At 37.5% G+C, this 27,479-nt stretch overlaps 1 protein-coding gene and 1 non-coding gene across 5 annotated transcripts in view; both read left to right on the top strand.

Moving 5' to 3' along the window:
• The first annotated feature begins 6,881 nt into the window (after positions 1-6,881).
• Positions 6,882-6,955, top strand: trnai-aau (transfer RNA isoleucine (anticodon AAU)). Its single transcript has one exon. It is a non-coding gene; the product is annotated as a tRNA-Ile (tRNA).
• Positions 6,956-7,280: 325 nt separating this feature from the next.
• abcc3 (ATP-binding cassette, sub-family C (CFTR/MRP), member 3) overlaps positions 7,281-27,479 on the top strand; it is a 107,988-nt gene continuing 87,789 nt past the window's right edge. For all 4 annotated transcript variants that reach the window (XR_009815911.1, XM_061967186.2, XM_061967187.2 and 1 more), the window contains exon 1: positions 7,281-7,542. Coding sequence is in view for 3 of the 4 variants with exons in the window: in XM_061967186.2 (XP_061823170.1) it covers positions 7,507-7,542 (36 nt within the window). In the remaining variant the exon portion in view is untranslated. The remainder of the gene's footprint in view (positions 7,543-27,479) is intronic.

Genomic DNA, 27,479 nt, shown 5'->3' with positions numbered 1-27,479 from the left:
TTGTAAAAACACCATGAAGAACACAATGAACTTAGACTTAAATCTCAGTGTGCCTACAAAGCAATTCAACCTAAAGTCACAGTCCATCTAGGATTGAACAAAAAACAAACTAAAGCATGAATAAAAACTCTTGTAAGTATCAACTACCTCATTTGTCATTTCCACATATGAATCCCGTACTAACTCAACAACTCATAGAAACTGAGGTACAAACTATTCAAGAGGGTTGAGTTACTTCCTGCCTTCGAGGCATCACTGTGTATCGATAGAAAAATTAAACTGTGCATTGTGTGAACAATTTCAACAAACCAAACATAAAAACTTAAAAGACTGGCATTATAGCAATATATCACACACTGTTCTCTTTCTTTAAAATTGCTCAGAAGACAATACATTTCCACAGAACTATATCAATGTGCAGTGTCTACTTGCTCGCCCCGGTATAAACTATTTGCTTACCTAACAGAATTGCTATTGCGACATCCAGTGGACACATTTAGAACAGCAGTTTCTTTCATGAAAAAATGCAGCTCAATTTTACACTAAGCAAACTCAATTTAGCGGGCCGTATTGAACCTGTTCGCGGGCCTGATCCGGCCCACTGGCCGCATGTTTGACATCCCTGTTATAAATAATAAAAGCTTTCAATAAGGTAGAACTATCACGTGGTATATTATGAAACATCTTTAACAATCAGCAGACTTGAGTAATAGTCCACTTTTTTATTAACATGCTGGAGTTTAGCTTATTAAACAATTTTGACATCTTTAAAATATAAATTTAAAAAACATATCGTTTTTTTTTACTTCGACCAGGAGACAAAGTCAAGAATATCTTTTAGCACAGGGGCCGCATGGAGGAAAATCTGTGCACACGCAGGCCAGACTATTAAAATCATAGCATTAAAACTAAAAACTAAAGACAACTTCAGATTGTTTTCTTTGTCTTACTTTGGCCAAAAATAGAACAATCACATTCTGAAAATATTACAATAAAAATATGGAAAAAAATACCGGAAGCGGGAAAGTTTAGATCAATGAAGGAAAGTGAATTTGTGAAGTGAATTATATTTATATAGCACTTTTCTCTAGTGACTCAAAGCGCTTTACATTGTGAAACCCAATATCTAAGTTAAATTTTTAAACACGGTGGCAGTGGGGTTAGTGCATCTTCCTCACAATACGAAGGTCCTGAGTAGTCTTGGGTTCGATCCCGGGTACTCCGGCTTCCTCCCACCTCCAAAGACATGCACCTGGGGATAGGTTGATTGGCAACACTTAATTGGCCCTAGTGTGTGAATGTGAGTGTGAATGTTGTCTGTCTATCTGTGTTGGCCCTGCGATGAGGTGGCGACTTGTCCAGGGTGTACCCCGCCTTCCGCCCGATTGTAGCTGAGATAGACTCCAGTACCCCCTGCGACCCAAAAAGGGAATAAGCGGTAGGAAATGGATGGATGGAGTGTGGGTGGCACTGGGAGCAGGTGGTTAAAGTGTCTTGCCCAAGAACACAACGGCAGTGAATATTATGGCAGAAGCAGGGATCGAACCTCGAACCCCCAAGTTGCTGGCACGGCCACTCTACCAACCGAGCTATACCGCCTCAAAGAAAGAAGCAGGGATCGAACCTGGAACCCTCAAGTTGCTGGCACGGCCACTCTACCAACCGAGCTATACCGCTTCAAAGAAAGGAGAAAGTGAATGAACGTTTATATCTGAATACATTTCCATATGCATAAAAAATTGTTTTCTTTTGTATTTTTTTTTTTAATGAATTAAGTAGCGTTTATGACAACCTTTTTCCAAAACACAACATAGAATGTGAGATATAACAGGATAATGCACACATGTATTATTTTTTTTCAAAAGTTCACAAAAAAGCGGGACCCCAAAAATTGACTGTGGAACCCAAGTTTAAAGACTTGATGGGGTGCCTTGGACCCCATTTTGAAAATTCCTAGCACCAACACTGATGGAGTATTGGTGCGTGCAAAACAACTCCTGAGTCCAAATTTTTGACCGTATATGTGCAAATGTGTACGAGTATGACAAATAAAGCTCCTTGAATCCTCCAATCCTTGAATCAATTTAGAGCAGGGGTCACCAACGCGGTGCCCGCGGGCACCAGGTCGCCCATAAGGACCAGATGAGTTGCCCACTGGCCTGTTCTAAAAATAGCTCAAATAGCAGCACTTACCAGTGAGCTGCCTCTATTTTTTAAATTTTATTTATTTACTAGCAAGCTGGTCTCGCTTTGCTCGACATTTTTAATTCCAAGAGAGACAAAACTCAAATAGAATTTGAAAATCCAAGAAAATATTTTAAAGACTTGGTCTTCACTTGTTTAAATAAATTCATTTATTTTTTTACTTTGCTTCTTATAACTTTCAGAAAGACAATTTTAGAGAAAAAATACAACCTTAAAAATGATTTTAGGATTTTTAAACACATGTACATTTTTACCTTTTAAATTCCTTCCTCTTCCTTCCTGACAATTTAAATCAATGTTCAAGTAAGTTTATTTTTTTTTATTGTAAAGAATAATAAATACATTTTAATTTAATTCTTCATTTTAGCTTCTGTTTTTTTCGACGAAGAATATTTGTGAAATATTTCTTCAAACTTATTATGATTAAAATTGAAAAAAAATATTCTGGCAAATCTAGAAAATCTGTAGAATCAAATTTAAATCTTATTTCAAAGTATTTTGAATTTATTTAAAAAATTTTGTTCTGGAAAATCTAGAAGAAATACTGATTTGTCTTTGTTAGAAATATAGCTTGGTCCAATTTGTTATATATTCATGATTTGTTAAAAAAATTTAGTGGCTAGCTTGTTAAAATGGGATATTGTGATTTCACAAGACTGTCTTAGAAGTGATCATATGAAAATGTTCAATTTGAAAAATGTGCAACTTAGAGAAAATATAAGAATAAAGTGTCGCATATTGATATTTATCTGTTTCTATATTTATTTTGAGAAATCATTAAGATGATCAGTGTTTCCACAAAGATAAATATCATTAATTATTAATGATAACATAGGTAAGGTAAATTGAGCAAATTGGCTATTTCTGGCAATTTATTTAAGTGTGTATCAAACTGGTAGCATTAATCAGTACCCAAGAAGTAGCTCTTGGTTTCAAAAAGGTTGGTGACCCCTGATTTAGACACTTCACAGCTGTACCCTGAACTGCATACAGTATGTGTATTGTTTATAGTATTGTAACAACTCCGTTCAATCATGCAAAAACAACCAGGCCTAAGAGACCAGTCCCATGATACTTTGGTGTCATTTGGTGTCCAGGGTGATGCGGCACAGTCAAAGGTGTTCCTGTTGGCTAAGAGCTGATCTGAATCACTCGTGACTACTCACAATCCTGCTCCCTTCCAAAAACAGAACATTTTGCACAAGTGTTACAATTGATTGTGTTTATAATCAGTTTTCTTCCTCTGCTAGTTTGAAATGTGGACAGTAGCAGCCTTTTTAGGAGTCTACAATTAATGTGCTCGGGCAGTTGATGCATTGTTTATTTCAGTCCAAGAGTAGACCGTGGCTAAATTCCAGATTAAGAAGAGAGAGGTGTAAATTATGTCAGGGCATCAAAAAATGGCTAAGCATTCATATTGTCCTCATGCCATCACTATACTCTCCACTTGGCTAACTGCTATACTTCTCATGGAATGATTTAGTGTAATAGTGTTGAGTTATTTTTGCGCTATGAGTTTATAAACTATTGCAGTAATTCTCAAACTTTTTTCACCAAATACTACCTCAGAAAAAAATTTGGCTCTCCAAGTACCACCATAATGAGCAACATTAAAATACAGTAGCGTAGTAGGCCCAAGTATTCATTAAATTCGAAAAATGTTTTCATGTTGTTTGACCTGCATAAACTATCACATAACGCAATGTTCTTTAAGGGGAACTGCACATTTAAAAAAATGTTGTCTATCTTTCTCAATCCTATGCGATATGTTGAGTTTTTTCGCCCTCTAACGTTTTGTTTTTTTTATCTTTAGAATGCAAAAAAAAAAATACGTCTGTGTTCTTGTTTTTATAATGGTTGTGAACGACAGGCGAAATTAAAACAAAGTGCAGTTCCCCTTTAAACATGGACTACCAAAATAGGCACATGAACAAATTAATATTTTACAGGTATGTGGCTGTTAATTCCAGCGATCCAATCACTACGTAAATCACACAGCACCCAAAACATGCTCTACAGATGCTGTCTTCAACTTCAACAAGATTATTTTAGATCATTCGCACAATTTCTAGAGGAGTTTTTGCTTCTCATGGTACAATAAATGATGGGACATGAAATGGGTTTAGCCAAATCTTGCAGATGGTGCTGTTGTTTACAGTATATAGTTTATAATAAAATGGAATAATGATTGAACCAAATTAAATACAGACTATGTCAAAATGTAGTGTGCTATTTTAAAGTAGTTTCCTAAGGAGAAAAAATAGGGCCAGAAGAAAAATAAACATTAAAACTGAAAAGTCAAGTTTTGATGTTGAATTGTGAAAAACACATCATTGTATTTAAAACAAAAATAAGTGCACACAATTTTTGGGGGTTAAAAGTAATTCAGTCTGGTAATTATTTTGAATTAATTATTTATTTTGAATGAACACTTTCAACTATTTTGATTTTGAGTGTCTGTTTTTTTCAGATTGAAATCTGAAACTTTTACCGTTTAAACAGTTGTTCTTTTATTTTCATAGCTTTCTTTTTTAGTTTCAATACATTTTTGGGGGGACTTTTGGCCTGAATTTAGCATATGGGGCACATCATGTCAGACAGCCAGGAAGTGTCCCTGATCAGGAATAGGAACTAAAACAATTCAATGCAACATTTTATGTAGGCTACACCACACTACAGCCCCAATTATTTTATTGGAAAAATAAATATTGTTAGAAAGCTTACAGTTCTTTCCTTATTGGTCGTTTTGTTTCATTGTGCTTTGTGGAATGTTCACTTTTACTACTTTATTTAGCTGTCTTTGACAGCACCATAGTTGTGTACCACAGTAAAAAACTACTACTGTAAATAAAACCAATGTTATTAATGCTATTGCGAGTGACTTTGGACTTATTTGTATTACTTACTGAGATGTATTCATTTTTTTCCAACACCTTCCTTTCTTTCACACAGGAAGTGAATGTTTTAAAAACATTTCAACATTATAGTGGGAATGAATGAGCAGTAAAAGACAAAGAGAAGGCGTAAAATTAAATGTGAGCTTTTCTTCTTCCTACTACTTTTCAGATACTGTATTTTGTATTGTGCAAATGCAACCCACGTGATGTTACTTAATGTAACTTGTTGAACATGTCTGAAACAAGTACATCTTAACTCAATCATAACCATATGGTTTTTATTGCGTTCATGTTACATTGTTGATATTATTATATTTTTTGTTGTTGTTTTTTTTACAAACTCAGGAAACCCTAGACGGGTTTTATGGGTAAAAAGCTGAGAAATATGAGCAAATAGTTTTTTGCTTTAGTTTGTTTAGTTGACTTTGCACTATTGACTTCATAATATTCAAGCGATTGTATGTAATTAAAAGGAAACAATATTATTTAGATGGTATTGTCATATTGTCCAATACTGTTTTAAACTGCTCGCTAGTCTTACCATATCTGAGTTACTGTGTAGAAATATGGGGAAACAACTACAAATGTTCTGCGGTGAGGCGGCGACTTGTCCAAGGTGTACCTCGCCTTCCGCCCGATTGTAACTGAGATAGGCTACAGCGCCCCCCGCGACCCCGAAGGGAATAAGCAGTAGAAAATGGATGGATGGAACTACAAATGTTCACTAACTGTGTTACAAAAAAGATCAATTAGAATAATACATAATGTTGGATATAGAGAACATACAAACCCTTTATTTATTAAATCACAGTTATTGAAATTCAACGATTTGGTGCATTTGCAAACAGCTAAAATTATGTATAAAGCAAACTATAACCTGCTACCCAAGAATGTACAACAATGCTTCTCAACAAAAGAGGAGAAATATAACCTTAGAGGAAAATGTAATTTAAAATACTTGTATGCTCGTACAACACTTACAATCTTTAGCATATCAGTATGTGGAATTAAATTATGGAATGGGTTTACCAAAGAAATCAAACAAAGCACTAATATGATTCAGTTTAAGAGACTGTTCAAACTACAAGTGCTTACAAAGTACACACAACAAGAAATATGATGAACATCTTGAATCCTTCTTTTTTCTTTTTTTTCTTGAGACAAAGATTATTTATGTGTCTAATATTTTTTTGCTTACTATGGTATATTATTTATTTATTATTTATTTGTTCACTGTTCTGTTGCAGAGAACATGAAAATTGGTTAAAATTGCTATGGTATGAAAAGGGGTAGGATTAAATAAGCTCTGCTTCTTCCTACTCCTTTTCGGATGTGCTGTAATGAAACAACTGGAATTGTGTGATGCATTACATTGTATCGTATGCATGTCCGAAATAAGCTGAAACTGAACTGAACTGAACTGAAATATACTGTATATTGTCAAATTGTTTTTGTAAAAAAAAAACCCAACAACATTTGACCTGTGTTTTATTCTGATTATAATAGTGATATGCTGTTAAAAGGCAGGAATTTAACAAAATAATTTTGTGAGTTTTAAAAATTCCAAGTAAAAATAATTGGTGTCAGTACATTGGACATACTAGCCATGTCTTTACTTGGCATCAGATTGATTTGAAGTATCCGCCATTCCAAATGAATTTGTGTTATTTGCAGGCAGTAATAAGAAAATTCGTTATATGAGGAAAGTTGTCTCCTAACTTTGGAAATGACAGTATGCGTTATGTTATCTGAGCCAAGCTCAGTAACATTATTTTACACGGCCGGTTAGCTCAGTTGGTTAGAGCGTGGTGCTAATAACGCCAAGGTCGCGGGTTCGATCCCCGTACGGGCCAACTGTTTTGAGTCATGAACATAAATTGAAAAATGTATCCGGGTGTTACCATTTAGTGGTCAATTGTACAGAATATATACTGTACTGTACAATCTACTAATCTCAATAAAAAAAAAACTTTTCAAACATATTCAACGATTTTCATTTGTTGATCATTTAAAATCAGAATATATAATCATCACACTCTAGACCCTTGGTATCACTCCTATCGATATTTGGATGGACCATCCCACCAAAGGCAGGGACCAAAAGGGCGTGTTCACACAAGTTAACGCCCCTTTTCAACCGGACTTTTTGGGTTTTTTCACACATTTTTGTGCGGACGATCGACTTGCCTGCTTCGCCCTCTGCAGAGCGGAAAGGGGCGCCGTGTTTCCGGGAGCGCGCGTCGGTTCACCAAACCCAGGCGACTCAGCATTTGCCTGCTTTTCTGGCATGTGACTGTCAACGAAGGCAAAGGAATAGGGTTTGAAACACGGTAGTCTGTCAAAGACAGCAGTAGGGAAAGAGTTATCCGGTTGTCACCGCGCTCTCCTGCCGAGGCGGACAGAGATGGAGCGGCTGTGCGGACCAGAGCTCCCTTTCTGGGTAAGTTTGCAAGCTTTTCTTTTTCTTACCTCCCTGGCAGTCATTCAGACCGACTAACTACTGTATTTAGTTGTTTACAAGCTCCCTGCTGTCGTGATGTTGTAGTTTTGTCCTTCAAAGCTAGTCTACTTTCATGTTTTTAACTCACTCCGCCATAAACGTACTGTATCCGTATCTTATTGTATACATGATAACCTGTATAGTTATATTGTAGTTATTAGTGTACATCCACAACATTATTGTGTTATGTACTAATATATATATATATATATATGATATATATATATAATATATATATATATATATATGCATACACACACAAACACACACACACACACACACACACATATATATATATATATATATATATATATATATATATATAGTATGTTTAAAAGCTCCCTGCTGTCGTGATGTTGTAGTTTTGTCCTTCAAAGCTAGTCTACTTTCATGTTTTTAACTCACTCCGCCATAAACGTACTGTTCCGTATCTTATTGTATACATGATAACCTGTATAGTTATATTGTAGTTATTAGTGTACATCCACAACATTATTGTGTTATGTACTAATATATATATATATATATATATATATATATATATATATATATATATATATATATGATATATATATATATATATATATAAATATATATATATATATATATATATATATGCATACACACACAAACACACACACACACACACACACACACACACACACACACACACACACACACACATATATATATATATATATATATATATATATATATAGTATGTTTAAAAGCTCCCTGCTGTCGTGATGTTGTAGTTTTGCCCTTCAAAGCTACACTACTTTCATGTTTTGAAGTCATTCCGCCATAGACGTACTCTATCTGTATCTTACTGTATACATGATAACCTGTATAATTATATTGTAGTTATTAGTGTACACCCACAACATTATTGTGTTATGTACTAATGTATATATATATATGTGTGTTATGTACTATTATATATATATATATATATATATATATATATATATATATATATATATATATATATATATATATATATATGTATATATGTATATATATATATATATATATATATTAGGGCTGGGTGATATGGCCTTTTTTTAATATCGCGATATTTTAAGGCCATATCGCGATACATGATATATATCTCAATATTTTGCCTTAGCCTTGAATTAACACTTGATGCATATAATCACAGCAGTATGATGATTCTATAGATAGATAGTACTTTATTGATTCCTTCAGGAGAGTTCCCTCTACATTGAGATAGATAGATAGATAGTACTTTATTGATTCCTTCAGGAGAGTTCCCTCTACATTGAAACATTGTTGTTCATACTGCATTAATATATGCTACTTTTAAACTTTCATGCAGAGAAGGAAATCACAACAAAAAAAAAATCACATACGGTGTTGATCTAAATGTTTGCCTCGGCATTTTGATGGTGTGGGCGTGTGGCACCGAATGGAGATGTTGACATGTGGAGTAAGCACTCTTCATTCTCTAGCAGGTGACTTTTCAAATGATGCTACATATTAGCAGTAATGCTACTTTTTGTAGCAACGCTTTTGCCCCACACTTGACAAATTACGGTTGTCTGTTCGACATATTCCCACTTGAAGCCAAACCACCGCCAGACGATGGACCCCCTGCTGTTTTTGGGGGAATTAATTCTTCCTTCATTTGTTACCAGATTTGCACCTTCTCTCTCTCTCGTATTACCACTCGCACGCTAAAAGCAACTGCGTGAGAACGTATACTCGAATATCACGATATAGTCATTTTCTATATTGCACACAGACAAACCCGCGATATATCGAGTATATCGATATATCGCCCAGCCGCTCCCTGCTGTCGTGATGTTGTAGCTTTACCCTTCAAAGCGACACTACTTTCATGTTTTGAAGTCATTCCGCCATAGACATACTCTTATCTGTATCTTACTGTATACATGATAACTTGTACAGTTATATTGTAGTTATTAGTGTACACCCACAACATTATTGTGTTATGTACTACTATATATATATATATATTTTATTTTTTTATTTTTTATATATTCTTTCTATATTTCATTTTTATTTTAGTATTTTTACAAGCTCCCTGCTGTCGTGATGTTGTAGTTTTGCCTTTCAAAGCTACACTACTTTTTTTATATATTATTTTTTATATATTATTTTTATTTTAGTATTTTTACAAGCTCCCTGCTGTCGTGATGTTGTAGTTTTGCCCTTCAAAGCTACACTACTTTCATGTTTTGAAGTCATTCCGCCATAGGCGTACTCTTATCTGTATCTTACTGTATACATGACAACCTGTATAGTTATATTGTAGTTATTAGTGTACACCCATAACATTATTGTGTTATGTACAACTATATATATATATATATATATATATATATATATATATTAGGGCTGCGAATCTTTGGGTGTCCCACGATTCGATTCAATATCGATTCTTGGGGTCACGATTTGATTCAAAATCGATTGTTTTTCGATTCAACGCGATTCTCGATTCAAAAACGATATTTTCCCGATTCAAAACGATTCTCTATTCATTCAATACATAGGATTTCAGCAGGATCTACCCCAGTCTGCTGCCATGCAAGCAGAGTAGTAGATTTTTGTAAAAAGCTTTTATAATTGTAAAGGACAATGTTTTATCAACTGATTGCAATAATGTAAATTTGTTTTAACTATTAAATGAACCAAAAATATGACTTATTTTATCTTTGTGAAAATATTGGACACAGTGTGTTGTCAAGCTTATGAGATGTGATGCAAGTGAAAGCCACTGTGACACTATTGTTCATTATTTTTAATTTTTATAAATGTCTAATGATAATGTCAATGAGGGATTTTTAATCACTGCTATGTTGAAATTGTAACTAATATTGATACTGTTATTGATAATATTAATTTTTGTTTCACTACTTTTGGTTTGTTCTGTGTCGTGTTTGTGTCTCCTCTCAATTGCTCTGATTCGAATTCGAATCGATTTTTTTTCCCCACACCCCTAACATATATATATATATATATATACATATATATATATATACACACACACACACACACACACACACACACACACACACACACACACACACACACACACACACACACACACACACACACACACCTATATACGGTATATATATATATATATATATATATATATATATATATATATATATATATATATATATATATATATATATATATATATATATATATATATACGGTATGTATATATATATATATATAGTATGTTTACAAGCTCCCTGCTGTCGTGATGTTGTAGTTTTGCCCTCCAAAGCTACACTACTTTCATGTTTTTAACTAATTCCGCCATAGACGTACTCTATCTGTATTTTACTGTATACATGACAATCTGTGTAGTTATTGTAGTTATACTGTAGGTATACTGTAGTATACACCTACAACATTAACCTTATTGTGTTATATACAGCAGTGTTTTTCAACCTTTTTTTTAGCCAAGGCACTTTTTTTCATTGGAAAATCCCGAGGCTCACCACAAGCAGAAATTATTACAAAATGAAACTCAGTAGCCGATATTGACAATAAAAAGTCGTTCTCACAATTGTTGGATATGAATTTAAATCATAACCAAGCATGCATCACTATAGCTCTTGTCTCAAAGCAAGTGTACTGTCACCACCTGTCACATCACGCCGTGACTTATTTTGAGTTTTTTGGTGTTTTCCTGTGCGTAGTGTTCTAATAAGAAAAGGTGAAATAACTGAAAACATGTTTTATATTCTAGTTTCTTCAAAATAGCCACCCTTTGCGCTGATTACTTTTTCGCACACTCTTGGCATTCTCTCGATGAGCTTCAAGAGGTAGTCACCTTAAATGGTTTTCACTTCATAGGTGTGCTTGAAGCGCATCGAGAGAATGCCAGGAGTGTGCAAAGCAGTAATCAGAGCAAAGGGGGGTATTTTGAAGAAACTAGAATATAAAACACGTCTTCAGTTATTTCACCTTTTTTTGTTTAAGTACATAACTCCACATGTGCTCATTCATAGTTTTGATGCCTTCAGTGACAATCTGCAGAGCACAGTTTTGATGCCTTCAGTGACAATCTGCAGAGCACAGTTTTGATGCCTTCAGTGACAATCTGCAATCTAAATAGTCATGAAAATAAAGAAAACGCATTGAATGAGGAGGTGTGTCCAAACTTTTGGCCTATACTGTATATACATGTATATATATATATATATATATATATATATATATATATATATATATATATATATATATATATATATATATATTAATATATATATATATATATATATATATATATATTTTATATGTATATATATATTTTTTATGTATATACATATTTTTTATGTATATATATATATTTTTTATGTATATACATATTTTTTATGTATATATATATATGTATATATATATATATATATATATATATATATATATATATACAGGTAATTTACTGGTTACTTCCTGTTTTAATGTGGTTATATCTACACTTCTGGTAAAATGTATTAAGCATTTATTGTTCTGTTATTTTAATACTTTACATTAGTTTTAGACGATACTACAAATTTAGTATCAATCCAATATCAAGTAGTTACACGGGCAGTACTGGTCATACCAATGCTGATACTGATACTTACAAAGTATCAAGATCATTGGAAGATTACATTTTTGATCACAATAATAATCAGACAAAAACACAGGATGGTGGTGTTGCTATATCAAATAAATATTTAAATGATTTCATACTCTGGCTCTGATTTAAATTTTGTGCTTATTGCCCTTAAAGCCCTTCGGTGTCCAGGTACTTTTATTGAATGAGTAAAATAAAAAAACGATGAAAATTTTTTTGATAATAAAAATATTGATCTAATTACTGTAGTATCAACCACATACTGGTTCTATACTTGGTATTGTTACTGTACATATTTGCATCGATCCTCCCTCCTTTGTTTACGTCTAAGACCTCTAGCTTGTGGTTAGCATATCCTCCTACTGTATATAGTGTAGCATGTTTAGCTATTTCTTATCATCCAGTGATATTGTAAATTGTAAGAAACCTTTTTTATATGCTGCCAAGGAGGCAAGGATTCCTGACTTAGTGTTTTTTTTTGCATTCTGGAGAGATATTATCAGCTAGGTCAGGGGTAGGGAACCTATGGCTCTGAAGCCAGATGTGGCTCTTTTGATGACCGAATCTGACTCTCAGATAAATCTTGGAATGGGACACCTAATTTTTACTGATTATTTATTTCTACCTGTCAGTAAGTGGCAAACATATTGAACCTGTTATAGACTAAATATTTAGATTCCATTAAAATCACACATGTCATTTCCAGAACCAACGGTCTTTTAAAAAAATGTTACACTGCACTGCTGCTGATATTCATTGTTCAACCAAGTAAAAGTTAAAGTTAAAGTCCCAACGACCGTCACACACACACTAGGTGTGGTGAAATTATTCTCTGCATTTGACCCATTCCCATGTTCACCCCCTGGGAGGGGAGGAGTGAGCAGCAGCTGTGGCTGCGCTCGGGAATCATTTTGGTGATTTAACCCCCAATTCCAACCCTTGATGCTGAGTGCCAAGCAAGGAGGTAATGGGTCTCATTTTTATAGTCTTTGGTATGACTCGGCCAGGGTTTGAACTCATGACCTTCCAGTATCAGGGCCGACACTCTAACCACAAGTCCACTGAACATAGATTGTTGACTTAAGGCATAAATGAAAACAAGCACACAAGAAAACCAATGGAAGGAGTGGGTGCAGCATACAACTAATGATCATGGCAATGAGATATTTGAGCATCATTTGAGACTGTTACACATATTGGGTTGCGCAAAGATTTCAAATACATTATTCCAGGAACCAGAGCAGAATTATGATTAATGGTCATTGATTAACAAACTCATGCCATAGGTTGTATTATAGAAGATCTGAAACCCTGTGTTCAATTTCCCACACAAGTCAACAGTGCCTCCTCAAATACACTTGGAGGATAAGTATTTGATCTCAATTCTTTTTTTATTTTACAATTTAATCAATTTTAGTTAACAAATCAACAGACTTAAACAGTTTATTTTAACCAAGAGTCAGAATATAAAGTACACACAACTGTTACTGTGTATATATGTCATTTCATATTTTTATTTTTTATTTTAAAGTTATCTATATCACGGCAGGGTTTCCCCCAGATTGCAATATACTTGTGGCAGTTGGGGCATAGCTACGGGTGTGGCCGATATGATGTCCCCACATAATTTGCATAACCACCAGCGACGATCATGGAGGAATATTAGTTTGGTAGAAACTAAAAATAAGCAATACAATTGCACAGGATGAATGTTGGCTCTCATGCTGCTAACTTAATGCTAACGTAAAATGAACCAGCACATTGACAGGCTTCCGAAAATTAACAGGACAAAATTATATAGCCATTTTTTCCCGCTGACTTGGGGTGAGAGATGGGGTACACCTTAGACTGGTCACCAGCCAATCGCAGAGCACACATGCATACACGCACACGCACCCACACACACACTCACACACACACACGCTTTTGTTGATGGAAAAATGGCATGGCTAAAGTGGCATCTGCGTCTTTATTATCTTTTATTCCTTTAGTTCTTAGATTTCCCCTCATGTTTTCATGTGTTTTTTTTACCTTATTTTATTGTGGACTTTGTATCTGCACTGCAACCACATAATTTCCCCATTGTGGGATAAATAGTCTATCCTATCCTATGTAGACAAACAATCATTCACACTCACATTTGTACCTATAGACCAGGGGTCTCAGACACGCGGCCCGCAGGCCAATTGCGGCCCGCGAGACGTTATTTTGCGGCCCGCACCTTAATATGAAAATTTAATGTTAGTGCGGCCCGCGATTTTTTATGAATGCCGCTTGACAGCGTCATACTTGCCAACCCTCCCGATTTTTCCCGGAGACACCCGAATTTCAGGGCAACCATTCTCTTGAATGTTTGCCGATTTTCACCCAAACAACAATATTAAGGGTGTGCCGTGATGGCGCTGCCTTTAGCGACCTCCACAACCTGTACAAACAGCGTGCCAACCCAGTCACATGTTGTATTTGTCTTCTGTACACACACGTAAGTGACTGCAAGACATACTTGATCAACAGCCACACAGGTCACACTGAAGGTGGCCGTATAAACACGTATAAACACACTGTTACAAATATGCGCCACACTGTGAACCCATACCAAACAAGAATGACATACACATTTCTGGAGAACATCCGCACCGTAACACAACATAAACACAATAGTAACAAGTAAGTAATTTTTGGTTCTATCAGGACACTTTCCAAAATTCTGCAGTACTATTACTGGTACTTGGAAATGACTGTTTGACTGTCTCCATGGTGACAGCTGGTATACACACAGAAACCTCATTGAAGGGCGATTGTAAACACAGTCTTAGTAGATCACCTGGAACACACCCGCAGATAGTACACACACTTTTTTTTAATTTCCACACGCTATTTAGCACTTGTTATTTGGATCTTAGTAGATCAGGCCCAATGCCCCAAAGGGACATTTTTTTATATTTTGCTCATGTATTCCAATTGAAGTGTAGTTGCTTTAGTGGGAGACATGGTAAATTACCTTTTTTTTAAATCAACTTTCCCAAAATGGCCATAATTTGTCAAAATGACATTTTTGGACTTTGATTGATTGAAAATTTTATTAGTAGATTGCACAGTGAAGTACATATTCCGTACAATTGACCACTAAATGGTAACACCCGAATAAGTTTTTCAACTTGTTTAAGTCGGGGTCCACTTAAATTGATTCATGATACAGATATATACTATCAAATATATACTAACATCATAATACAGTCATCACACAAGATAATCATCAGAGTATGTACACTGAATTATTTACATTATTTACAATCGGGAGTGTGGGATATGGAGGGGGGCGGGGGGGTTAGGTTTGGTTGGTATCAACACTTCTGTCATCAACAATCAGCATCAACAATTGCATCATCAGAGAAATGAACATTGAAACAGTGTAGGTCTGACTTGGTAGGATATGTACAGCAAGTAGTGGAGATAGAGAGAGAGAGAGAGATCAGAAAGCATAAGAACAAGTATCTACCTTAGATTATTAACATTTGATTATTTACAATCCGGGGAGGGTGTTAGTTTAGGGTTAAAGTTGCCTGGAGGTGTACTTTTATTGCGGTTTTGAAGGAGGATAGGTGAGGTTTCTAGTACTAATAGAAACAAATGACATGTAAAACATTCTCCTAATAAAACAGTGACCCATGTTTCGCTCAGAAATACATCTCTACGGTGAAAAAACTACTATAAATACATTGTATTACTGTGGAATAAATTACTGCAGTTAAAGTCAATATCACAAGCCTAACCATCTATAGTAACATGACTTATAGACGTTTGTTAAAAAATAGCCATAGACCGGCCTCTCTTGAAGGGGGATTCATGACAGACATTGAAGTTGGAAAGTCCTTGACTCACACTACAAGAGCAAACCTCTCTTTGTTTCTTTAGCATGAAACTTTGTTTTGAATAAAGACTGTGCACCCGATTATTCTTTCATGAGTATTACACTCAGGAATGCCTAGTTTTCGAGGCAATCAGAGGAAACCTTATTTAGTTACTGGGACGGCGTGGCAAAGTTGGTAGAGTGGCCGTGCCAGCAATCGGAGGGTTGCTGGTTACTGGGGTTCAATCCCCACCTTCTACCATCCTAGTCACGTCCGTTGTGTCCTTGGGCAAGACACTTCACCCCTTGCTCCTGATGGCTGCTGGTTAGCGCCTTGCATGGCAGCTCCCGCCATCAGTGTGTGAATGTGTGTGTGAATGGGTGAATGTGGAAATACTGTCAAAGTGCTTTGAGTACCTTGAAAGTAGAAAAGCGCTATATATATAACCCATTTATTTACTGCTATTTTGTCAGCCAAATCAAGTCGGTCCTACAAACACATTTTTGTGTGTAATCAAAGCAGGTTTGGTTACAACTCTTTGCTTGTTAGCTATGTTGGTCAAAGGTGTTGGAGCTGCCCTACCCAAACTGTTTACATATGGCTGCATTTGAGCAGGCACGTGTTACATGATAGACACAGCTCGACAACTGATGTGACTTTTCTGTTTCTACTAAAGCTAATGCTTGTCTCTGTAAATGTTCTTTTTTTGTAAACTGTAGCATGTTTTATGCAGAATCAAAACGGAAAGAAGTTCACCTAAATGAAGAACTGAGTATTAATGAAAAGGGATGTTTGGTGGGAAATAATTTCCTGTCATGTGCCTTTGTTATCCTTATCTGTGAGGTTGTGCCATGCAGGAAGAGACTCCACGAGGCTTAACACCCTGAATGAAAACAAGGCACATTTTTTACACAATATAGGGCTAGAAAGTATAACGTAAAGGCAATGCATTATGGGTTTTGATGAAATCTGAAAAGCTTATTTACACCCCTGAATGCAAGAAGTTTTCTTATTTTCTTTACCAAGTTCAAAACATGGCGCAAACGTGCTGCATTATTAACTGCCACAATCGTTTACATAATTGCGACAGGAAAAAAAAACGATTTGGTGAGATTTTTCTCATTTCCAGCATGGAAGGAAATCTAAGGAACTTGTGTTAGTGAGCTAACAAAGAGACGGCAAATGGCCAGCATAGCACCTGTGAGATGACCAAACATCCTATTTAATGGCATTACCTGGCCCATGTTGGTGTGTTCAATGCATTTTCAGTTTGAATATAGCATGTTTTATTCTGTTTCACAAGTAGCATTTAGGAGGCTGCGGGCTCAAAACAACGTAAAGTATTTTTGGAAAAAAAACATGTTGTCTGTTTACTTTTAGTCATGGATAAGCAAAACAATTAATACATATTATTTTCAAAGAAGCAGCACCCTGGTCAAAGTATTTTAAAAGTAATAATGGGCTTTTTTTTTCAGGGAAACCGGCATATGAAATTAATGAAACCCACCCAGACTGGGCACCCTCACTCCATTTTAGAAACGAGTTGTAAAAATGCCCCTATTCATAGATGAATAACTGAGAAGACCTTACATATTTCCCACATTAATGTACATCGGATTCCATGTTTAGAATATATTCAGTTGGAAACAAATTTGTCTAGAAGACACCACACTGTGGGTGACAAGTTTTGTTGACTTACCTCTGAAGTGACAGCGGTCTTTTCTTTCAGATGGAAAATTGCACCCACCCAAAGTTGGTTTGTCCATGAGCCTTTACTGATTCCGTTGACGAGATATAGGACAAGTTCGGCTCCGGACAATGACTGCAGCTTACTTAAATCTCTTCTCCATTGAACGTGCGCATATGGATCAATTCCATCAAGTGTACTGATTCTTTCCAATGGACGAACCTTTGGAACAGTGTCCAGTTTGTCTCGGTACGGTCCCTTGATTTATTATTTTGTACAATCCAGTTTTTTTGTCCCTCTCACATTAAACGCAAGATTATAATGACCTGGATGAATGAGAACATCCATAGACATAACGCAAAAATGGCCATAATGACCCCACAATGCATTGCAAAATCACATTCTAGAGATCACTCACAGTGACCCATCCATGTTGTTGTAACTTCAGGCAAAATACTTGGCCGTTAAAATTGTAAGAGTCTGGTATGTTTGCATAGTGTAATTTAGGGATAGAATTTGAAAACACATTCTTGTTCAGAACCCGTTCACAGTGTATCAATTGCATGGAATTGCTTGTGTCATGATCCTTGGTTCTGATCATGTTTTTGTGCTTTTCTGTTAGTTTTGGACTCCTTAGTTCCTGTTTGTGCACCTCCTGAGTTTGTTTTGGTTGCCATGGTTGCTCATTATTTTCACCTGTCTCTGATTAGTGTTCGGCCGCTCACCTGCTACCCGAGCACTAATCAGAGGCATTATTTAAGCCTGCCTTTGCCGGTCAGTCAGCCTGGCGTCATTATTTGCTACAAGCACCTGTTATGTGAGTTTTGCCTTGTCTCTAGTTGTTTGCTACGTAAGTCTTGTTTGTTCATGCTACAGTTAGTAAGTTTTTCTCGTCCATAGTTTATGCTAAGTGTTAGTTTAGCATCCAGTGCGATCGGCACTTTTTTCCTTTTGATTGTTCTGTTTTTTGGTACTTCTCGTTATTTTTAGAATAAATCATGTTTTTACCTGAACGCTTTGTCCGGAGTGGTCCGTCTGCATTCCTGGAAGAACGACCCCGCATAAAGATGCGACCAAAACGTGACAGCTTGCCATTTTTTCAAACAATTTCTTTAACGATTCCTATGGAAAGGAATGACGTCATTACACAATGTGTGCAGGTACGTCAGACAGCAACATGGCGCCAGTGCCACGTAAACACTCTAAAGTTTGGCTACATTTTACAAGAAAAGATTGCAACAGTGCTACTTGTAATTACTGCAAGGTTGCTATTTTATCAAGAGGAGGACATACAAGCAATATGCTGAAACATTTAAACCTATAGCAAGCAATAACTATAAATTAATGTTGTGTTTTTGAGCTGTGCGGATCTCATCCAAGCAGCAGTCATCTCGAATAAATACAAGGTACTAATACCACCTATAATGTTAGTGCTTTTAAATGTTAAAATGAAATAATGCCTTCTCATTTCGATGAGCATGATGACAGAGACAGATTCTGACTGGCTACGAGGAGTGCAGTAAGTACTCGCTCCATGTCACATCTACAATACCTCTCTCCTTTCTCCACGGCAGGGAAGAGTGCAATGACTCAGAGTAGAATAGACAAAGTTCACCGAGCAGTGACTAAGACCGTAGTCAAATGCTTAAACCCATTTGCCACAGTGCTCCTGACTTTTGGTAGGTGAATGAATGAAACTCATGAAATGTAAATATTTTGTAAAAGTCATGTCAGCAATTCAACTTCAAATGAGAAACAAGTAAATGATATTACTTTATTACATGCAAATTGAGATATGTCAAGACTTTAATTGTTATAATTTTGATCATCATGGCTTACAGTTTTTTAAAAAACCCACAATTATGGAGATTTTCAATTCAAGCTTTTCCTAAGTCTTAAGCCGTAATTATCAAAAAGCTTGAAATACTGTGAGTTGCATGTTATGAACCTGTCATATTAGTTTTACCTTCACTTTAAAAAAAAATCTGTAAAAAAAGGTCATCTACTGGCAACTACGGCTGCCAAACGAAAACCATAAAATTTAAAGTAAAACATTGTAAACCAAATAATGATCAATAACATATTTACAGAAATTGTCATGAAACGTTTTGCGTAATAATATCGTAATTTTACAGATTTTTACTAAATTATTAAGATCAACCACCTTTAATAAAGTGACGATGCAAACCGTTCTGCAGAAAAATACCTTTATTCTACAGAGTTTTTCCAAATTATTACAATCAAACACCTTTAATGAAGTGACAATGCTGGCAGTTCCACAGAAAAATACCATTATTTTACAGATTTTTTCTGAATTGTTAAGATCAACCACCTTTAATAAAGTGACGATGCAAACCGTTCTGCAGAAAAATACCTTTATTCTACAGCATGGGTGTCAAACTCTGGCCCGCGGGCCAAATTTGGCCCGCCGTGTAATTTCACTTGCACCTTGAGGAAATATATCAAATTAACACTAAAGCTGGCCCGCCGATTATATATTGCGACGGTGCCGCGGTAACATCGCATTCACCGCTAATTCTAATACTTGCCAACCTTCTCGGGAGTCTTCCAAACTTCAGCGCCCCTCCCGAAAATCATCACGTCTGCTTTTCAGCCAGTCCAACGAGTGCTGGCCGAGTCACATAACATGTGCGGCTTCTGCACGCATACACAATTGAATGCAACGCATACTTCATCAACAGCGATACAGGTTACGCTCAGGGTAGCCAAATAAAAAACTTTAACACTGTTAGAAATATACGCCACACTGTGAATCCACACCAAACAAGAATGACAAACACATTTCAGGAGAACATCCGCACCGTAACACAACATAAACACAACAGGACAAATACCCATAACCCTTTGCAGCACTAACTCTTCCGGGACGCTACAAGGTGTGTGTGTGTGGGGGGGGGGAGGTTTGGTGGTAGCGGGGGTGTATTTTGTAGCGTCCCGGAAAAGTTAGTTCTGCAAAGGATTCTGGGTATTTGTTCTGTTGTGTTTATGTTGTGTTACGGTGCGGTTGTTCTCCCGAAATGTGTTTTGTCATTCTTGTTTGGTGTGGATTCACAGTGTGGCGTATATTTCTAACAGTGTTAACGTTTTTTTATACTGGCACCCTCAGTGTAACCTGTATCGCTGTTGATGAAGTATGCGTTGCATTCACTCGTGTGTGCGTACAGAAGCTGCACATATCTTGTGACTGGGTCTGAACGATGTTAGAATGGATGAAAAGCTGACGTGACGATAGCTTGTAGAGTACGTTAAAGGCAGTGCATTTAAGGCACGCCCCCAAGACTGTGGTCCGGGTGGACGAGATATAATGACTGATGAACACCTACGTTCGATAATGAAGGTTGCCTCAGCTCAAAGCCTGAGCCCCGACATTAATGAACTAGCATCCAAGAAAAGATGCCAGGTATCTGGCTTGGGCACATCAGATTAGATCAGTGTGTTGCAAACTGAGCAGTTTAAAGTCCTGAATGGTTGTTTTATTCATTTTTATTTTATTTTCAAATTTATTAGCCTGTGGAAAAAGTTAATGTTGATATTTACCTCAGAAGGCTGCAAATAGAAAAGAGGCATTCGATTTTTATTTAAATTGTATTTGATATGCCATTGATATTTTTCAATTTTTATTATTATTATTTGAAACTCGATTTTGCATGTCACTATAAAGTTATATAAGCCTTGCTAGTTCAATATTCAATGCAAAACTTGTTTGGGTCCCTATTAAAAGGTTAATTTGTTCAACCTTGGCCCGCGGCTTTGTTCAGTTTTAAACTTTGGCCCGCTCTGTATTTGAGTTTGACACCCCTGTGTTAGATTGTTAGTATGGACATAGACTTTTATATAACAACCTACATATTTAATGAAAGATCATTACTGTAATTTTACATGAATTTGAAAGTAATTTAAGAAAACAGAAAATGCTATGTATAATTAATTTGGTATTTTTCTGTAAATTCTTTTTAAAATATACATAGTTTGTCATTACTGGCATATTACTTAAAATAACAGACAGATTGTTTATTTACAGATAATGTCTTCAATTCTACAGTTTTATAAACTATCTAAAAAAAAAAGAAACATTACAGTAGAAATTTAGAGTAAATTAACCATAAAAATATGATTTTTTTTTAAAGTGTTGTAAATCAAAACAAACCTTTGCATGGTATTCAAATTTTATGAGTTCACTTGTAGATTTTCTAGAGAGATGATAAGGATTCATAAATGTTTTTAAAATAGTACTAAATGTTACATTATTGTTACATATGTTTCATTTTGTTAAATTCTTACAGAAGAATATTTATAAGACGTTTTTTTCTATTCTGCGTATGTGCTTCTTAAGACCTCACTGTCGGCTTTGTAAGGTCACATTACCGCTAAACTAAACACAATTAATGCTAATTCACCTTTTTGTTCTCCGAATCGAGAAGAGAACCAATAGGGAGCCGAATCGTTAAGCAGAATCGAAAGTAGAATTGGAACCGTAAAGATCTTATCAATTCCCATTACTCTGATCTATACTGAAGTTTGGTACACTTACTCTCTAACCCCCCCAACCGAAAGAGTTGGGTCTAGGTCGGACTCAATTAGTCACCATATTTGTGCGTGCAACTTGTACATATTTATTAACAGATTTGTTGTTTTTTTCACCTGATAAGTAATTTTTGCCACCACCTTGCATACCCGGAATAAACATAAAGGTGAAGTCACAAGTCCTAAAATACCCTCTTTCACATGTGCAGAGCCATGCACCCCAGTGGAGTTGAAAAAGGCACAGGACCTGGTGTAACAAGGAATGCGAGCACACGCTTAAACATGCATCGTACTGTACATATTGAATAATGGATGTGATTGTTCCTTTTCCTTCATTATTGATATTTGCCTCTTTGCATAATCTCATAGTGCAGTCAATCATAATGTGTTGGCTCCGCAAAAAGAACGTGTTTGAAGTTAGGGAAGCTTAGTGAATTTCCCAATTTTAAATTTAAGTTAAAGTTAAAGTACCAATGATTGTCACACACAAACTAGATGTGGTGAAATTTGTCCTCTGCATTTGACCCATCCCCTTGTTCACCCCTGGGAGGTGAGGGGAGCAGTGGTAGCCGCGCCCGGGAATCATTTTGGTGATTTAACCCCCAATTCCAACCCTTGATGCTGAATGCCAAGCAGGGAGGTAATGGGTCCCATTATTATAGTCTTTCGTATGACTAGGCCGGGGTTTGAACTCACAACCTACCGATCTCAGGGCGGACACTACCTCTAGGCCCTGAGTAGGTTGAAATGAAATGAAATGAAAAGTTTCATGTAAAAAACTAAAAAAAAACCAGCAATATTCCTGCAGTCAACACAACTTTCAGCCTTTGAACAGCAGAAAGAGCTCTTCAGTGCTCCTGCTCCAAGTGAGTCCCAATAGGAATGTCTCATACAATCAAACCTGTGTTGGCGGACACCCTTCCAATTGCGGTCACAAAAATTTCCCCCGCAGAGAAAAGTAATGTAGATGTGCCAATACACTCCCAGACGCTTTATTAATCATGAGTTTTTGGGCGATGTAAAGGGACAAGCTTTAGCCTCAAATAGTGGGGCGGATTTCTTTGAAAAGCTGTGCACTACAATTGTGCTCTTTGTACCCATCATTTCTGATTTCCTCATTTTGATTTAACAATTGTTTTATTAATTTTTGTTGTGTAGGTTAAAGTATTTTATATACTAAGTTAATGTTGCTGCTCATTTTGAATGTACTGTATCTATTATTTATTAGGTTTATATAGTTAATTTTTTTTATTATCAAAATGTTCAATTCGTTTAGCATTTTGTGTTACATTTTTTGAGGAATTTATTTTCTGTTACAGACTAAAAAAAAAATCATGAATAATTTTGTTAATGTTATTCTCTGTTCTGTTATTATTTTTTCTCGGGGATTCATTGTTATGCTGGTGTACCTATAACAATTTTATAGACAAAGTATACTATAGTTGCAGCAGAGAGTGGGGTTGGGGTGCACAAAATGCTTTCTTTTTCCCTAGGGGGGCGTAATGGAAAACAATTGAAGCACTGCGCTTGGCCATTCAAAAGCGTAATATTAATTGTGCAGGGGACACATTCACACACACTAGGGACAAATTTAGTGTTACCAATCAACTTATCCCCAGGTGCATGTCTTTGGAGGTGGGAGGAAGCCGGAAAACTCGGAGAACATGCCAACTCCACACAGTTGAGATGCCAACGAGCAATTCTACTGTCAATGCCAATGACAGTCTTTGAAGTAAAATTTCCCCCGTTAGCATTGAGGTTTTGAGTGTCTGAACAATCGCTGTAGATTGACCACTATCAGCCCAAAATAGTCAGAATCACCCACGTTAGCATTCCATTCAGTTGCAAACAAATGGCACAAAGGAGAATCTGTGACCAGAATGTTTCTAACTCCTGTTATTTGTTGGAGGATAAATTGCAGAGTCTTTTAGGAATAGTTGAAAGGACAGTGTTGCATGTGGGAGATAGGTGCTATGGTAGACCACATTCGCTGTTCAGGAATGTTTTTTTCAACCATGGCGTAGATAGCTTCCCTTACTCCTCTTTCGTACCATCCAGAATTTGGACATTTTTGTTCTCAAAGGAATGCTGTTTCTCCTTGAGGTGCTGGTAGACATCTGAGGTTTTGCCTGAAGATTTTTCCTGTGTATACGTAGGCTTAGTGGTTGTTTTGTTATCCCAATATATGAATCAGCGCATTCATCATTACACTGGGTACCATACACCCGATTGTTTTTGTGGGTGTGGAGTGTCCGGTCTTTACGATACAATAGTGTCTGTCTCAGGGTGTTGCCTGGCTTGAAGTGTACTGGAACGTTGTGTTGGTTAAACATTCTTCTGAAATTCTCAGATAGACCTGATACATATGGAATGACAATATTTTTGTGTCGGTCACTTTTTTTCTTGTCATTCACCCTGTTCTTGTTTCTTCTAGAACTGGATGCACTTTTCATAAACAACCAGCTGGGGTACCACAGGTTTTGAGGGCTTTCCTCAAAAGCTTATGCTCTTTGTCTGTGGCTTGTGGGCTGGTAGGAACATTATCAGTTCTGTGTTGTAGGGTTCTGATAACGCCCAGTTTGTGTTCTAGTGGGTGGTGTGAGTCAAAAAGTATGTATTGATCATTATGTATGGGTTTTCGGTAGCTTCCGACATGGCGACCCCTGTTCTCTACAATGTGGACATCACAGTCCAAAAAAGGCAACTTACTGTCTTTGACATCCTCACGTGTGAACTTGTCCACTGTGTTAATGTGCTTGGTGAAGGCTTGTACTTCTTGGTTTATGATTTTCACCCATGTGTCATCCACATATCTGTACCAATAACTTGGCGTTCTTCCCTTAAAAGAGCTCAGAGCTCTCTTTTCCATGTCCTCCATGTAAACATAGAGGTGTGAGTATTTGTGGCTTAGCCGTAAAACTGGATATAATCAATATCCAGTACTACTTTTACTGCAACACTTTTTCTGTATGGCTTATTCATCATTTAAGTAAGGTGTTTTCTTTTTTTCTGCATGGCTAAAACAATATCCTTTGATGATGATTAATGCAAAAGTCCCAAAAGTTTTTGCTCTAATCTTTAGTTTGCAGTGCTTTCTTTCAGGACTCCCATTGTGTGTCAAGTGATAATATTTTTCTTAAGCGGTTGAGATGGAATACAGTAGGTCAGTGGCGATTGCTCTAATACTGCAAGGGAAGCTCTGCTTCTCCTAAAATATAAAAAAAATAAGTGTTGGATATGCACTTTTGTGCTTACATGTCCTTGACTAAATATGCGCTAGAATGCACCCATCAGACGCTCATCATCTTTGGAAGTGTATGGAAAGTAGGCTTGACCTCGGCTAGCCTGGACGCTGAGCTTCTGCATGATGATTGGATTATCTGTCTGAGGGTGAATCCCTTTTTTATTGAAAGCAAAATGAATGAATCAATGATTCTTGTATTATAAGCAGGGGTGTAACAATATTATAGATACCGCGGTATTTCGGTTTCAAAGTCGTCACAACAATGGCGTGACGCCTGAAGGTCCATCCATCCATCCATCTTCTTCCGCTTATCCGAGGTCGGGTCGCGGGGGCAGCAGCCTAAGCAGGGAAGCCCAGACTTTCCTCTCCCCAGCCACTTCGTCCAGCTCCTCCCGGGGGATCCCGAGGCGTTCCCAGGCCAGCCGGGAGACATAGTCTTCCCAACGTGTCCTGGGTCTTCCCCGTGGCCTCCTACCGGTCGGACGTGCCCGAAACACCTCCCGAGGGAGGCGTTCGGGTGGCATCCTGACCAGATGCCCGAACCACCTCATCTGGCTCCTCTCGATATGGAGGAGCAGCGGCTTTACTTTGAGCTCCCCCCGGATGACAGAGCTTCTCACCCTATCTCTAAGGGAGAGCCCCGCCACCCGGCGGAGGAAACTCATTTCGGCCGCTTGTACCCGTGATCTTGTCCTTTCGGTCATGACCTAAAGCTCATGACCATAGGTGAGGATGGGAACGTAGATCGACCGGTAAATCGAGAGCTTTGCCTTCTGGCTCAGCTCCTTCTTCACCACAACGGATCGATACAGCGTCCGCATTACTGAAGATGCCGCACCGATCCGCCTGTCGATCTCACGATCCACTCTTCCCTCACTTGTGAACAAGACTCCGAGGTACTTGAACTCCTCCACTTGGGGCAAGATCTCCTCCCCAACTCGGAGATGGCACTCCACCCTTTTCCGGGCGAGAACCATGGACTCGGATTTGGAGGTGCTGATTCCCATCCCAGTCGCTTCACACTCGGCTGCGAACCGATCCAGTGAGAGCTGAAGATCTTGGCCAGATGAAGCCATCAGGACCACATCATCTGCAAAAAGCAGAGACCTAATCCTGCAGCCACCAAACCAGATACCCTCAACGCCCTGACTGCGCCTAGAAATTCTGTCCATAAAGGTTATGAACAGAATCGGTGACAAAGGGCAGCCCTGGCGGAGTCCAACCCTCACTGGAAACGTGTCCGACTTACTGCCGGCAATGCGGACCAAGCTCTGACACCGATTATACAGGGAGCGAACCGCCACAATAAGACAGTCCGTTACCCCATACTCTCTGAGCACTCCCCACAGGACTTCCCGGGGTACACGGTCGAATGCCTTCTCCAAGTCCACAAAGCACATGTAGACTGGTTGGGCAAACTCCCATGCACCCTCAAGGACCCTGCCGAGAGTATAGAGCTGGTCCACAGTTCCACGACCAGGACGAAAACCACACTGTTCCTCCTGAATCCGAGGTTCGACTATCCGGCGTAGCCTCCTCTCCAGTACACCTGAATAGACCTTACCGGGAAGGCTGAGGAGTGTGATCCCACGATAGTTGGAACACACCCTCCGGTTCCCCTTCTTAAAGAGAGGAACCACCACCCCGGTCTGCCAATCCAGAGGTACCGCCCCCGATGTCCACGCGATGTTGCAGAGTCTTGTCAACCAAGACAGCCCCACAACATCCAGAGCCTTAAGGAACTCCGGGCGGATCTCATCCACCCCCGGGGCCTTGCCACCGAGGAGCTTTTTAACTACCGCTTGTACCTCAGCCCCAGAAATAGGAGAGCCCACCACAGATTCCCCAGGCCCTGCTTCCTCATAGGAAGACGTGCTGGTAGGATTGAGGAGGTCTTCGAAGTATTCTCTCCACCGATCCACAACA

Source organism: Nerophis lumbriciformis, linkage group LG11 (assembly GCF_033978685.3).
Source record: "Nerophis lumbriciformis linkage group LG11, RoL_Nlum_v2.1, whole genome shotgun sequence".
NCBI classification, from domain to species: domain Eukaryota; kingdom Metazoa; phylum Chordata; class Actinopteri; order Syngnathiformes; family Syngnathidae; genus Nerophis; species Nerophis lumbriciformis.
This window is presented reverse-complemented; position numbering and strand designations above follow the sequence as displayed.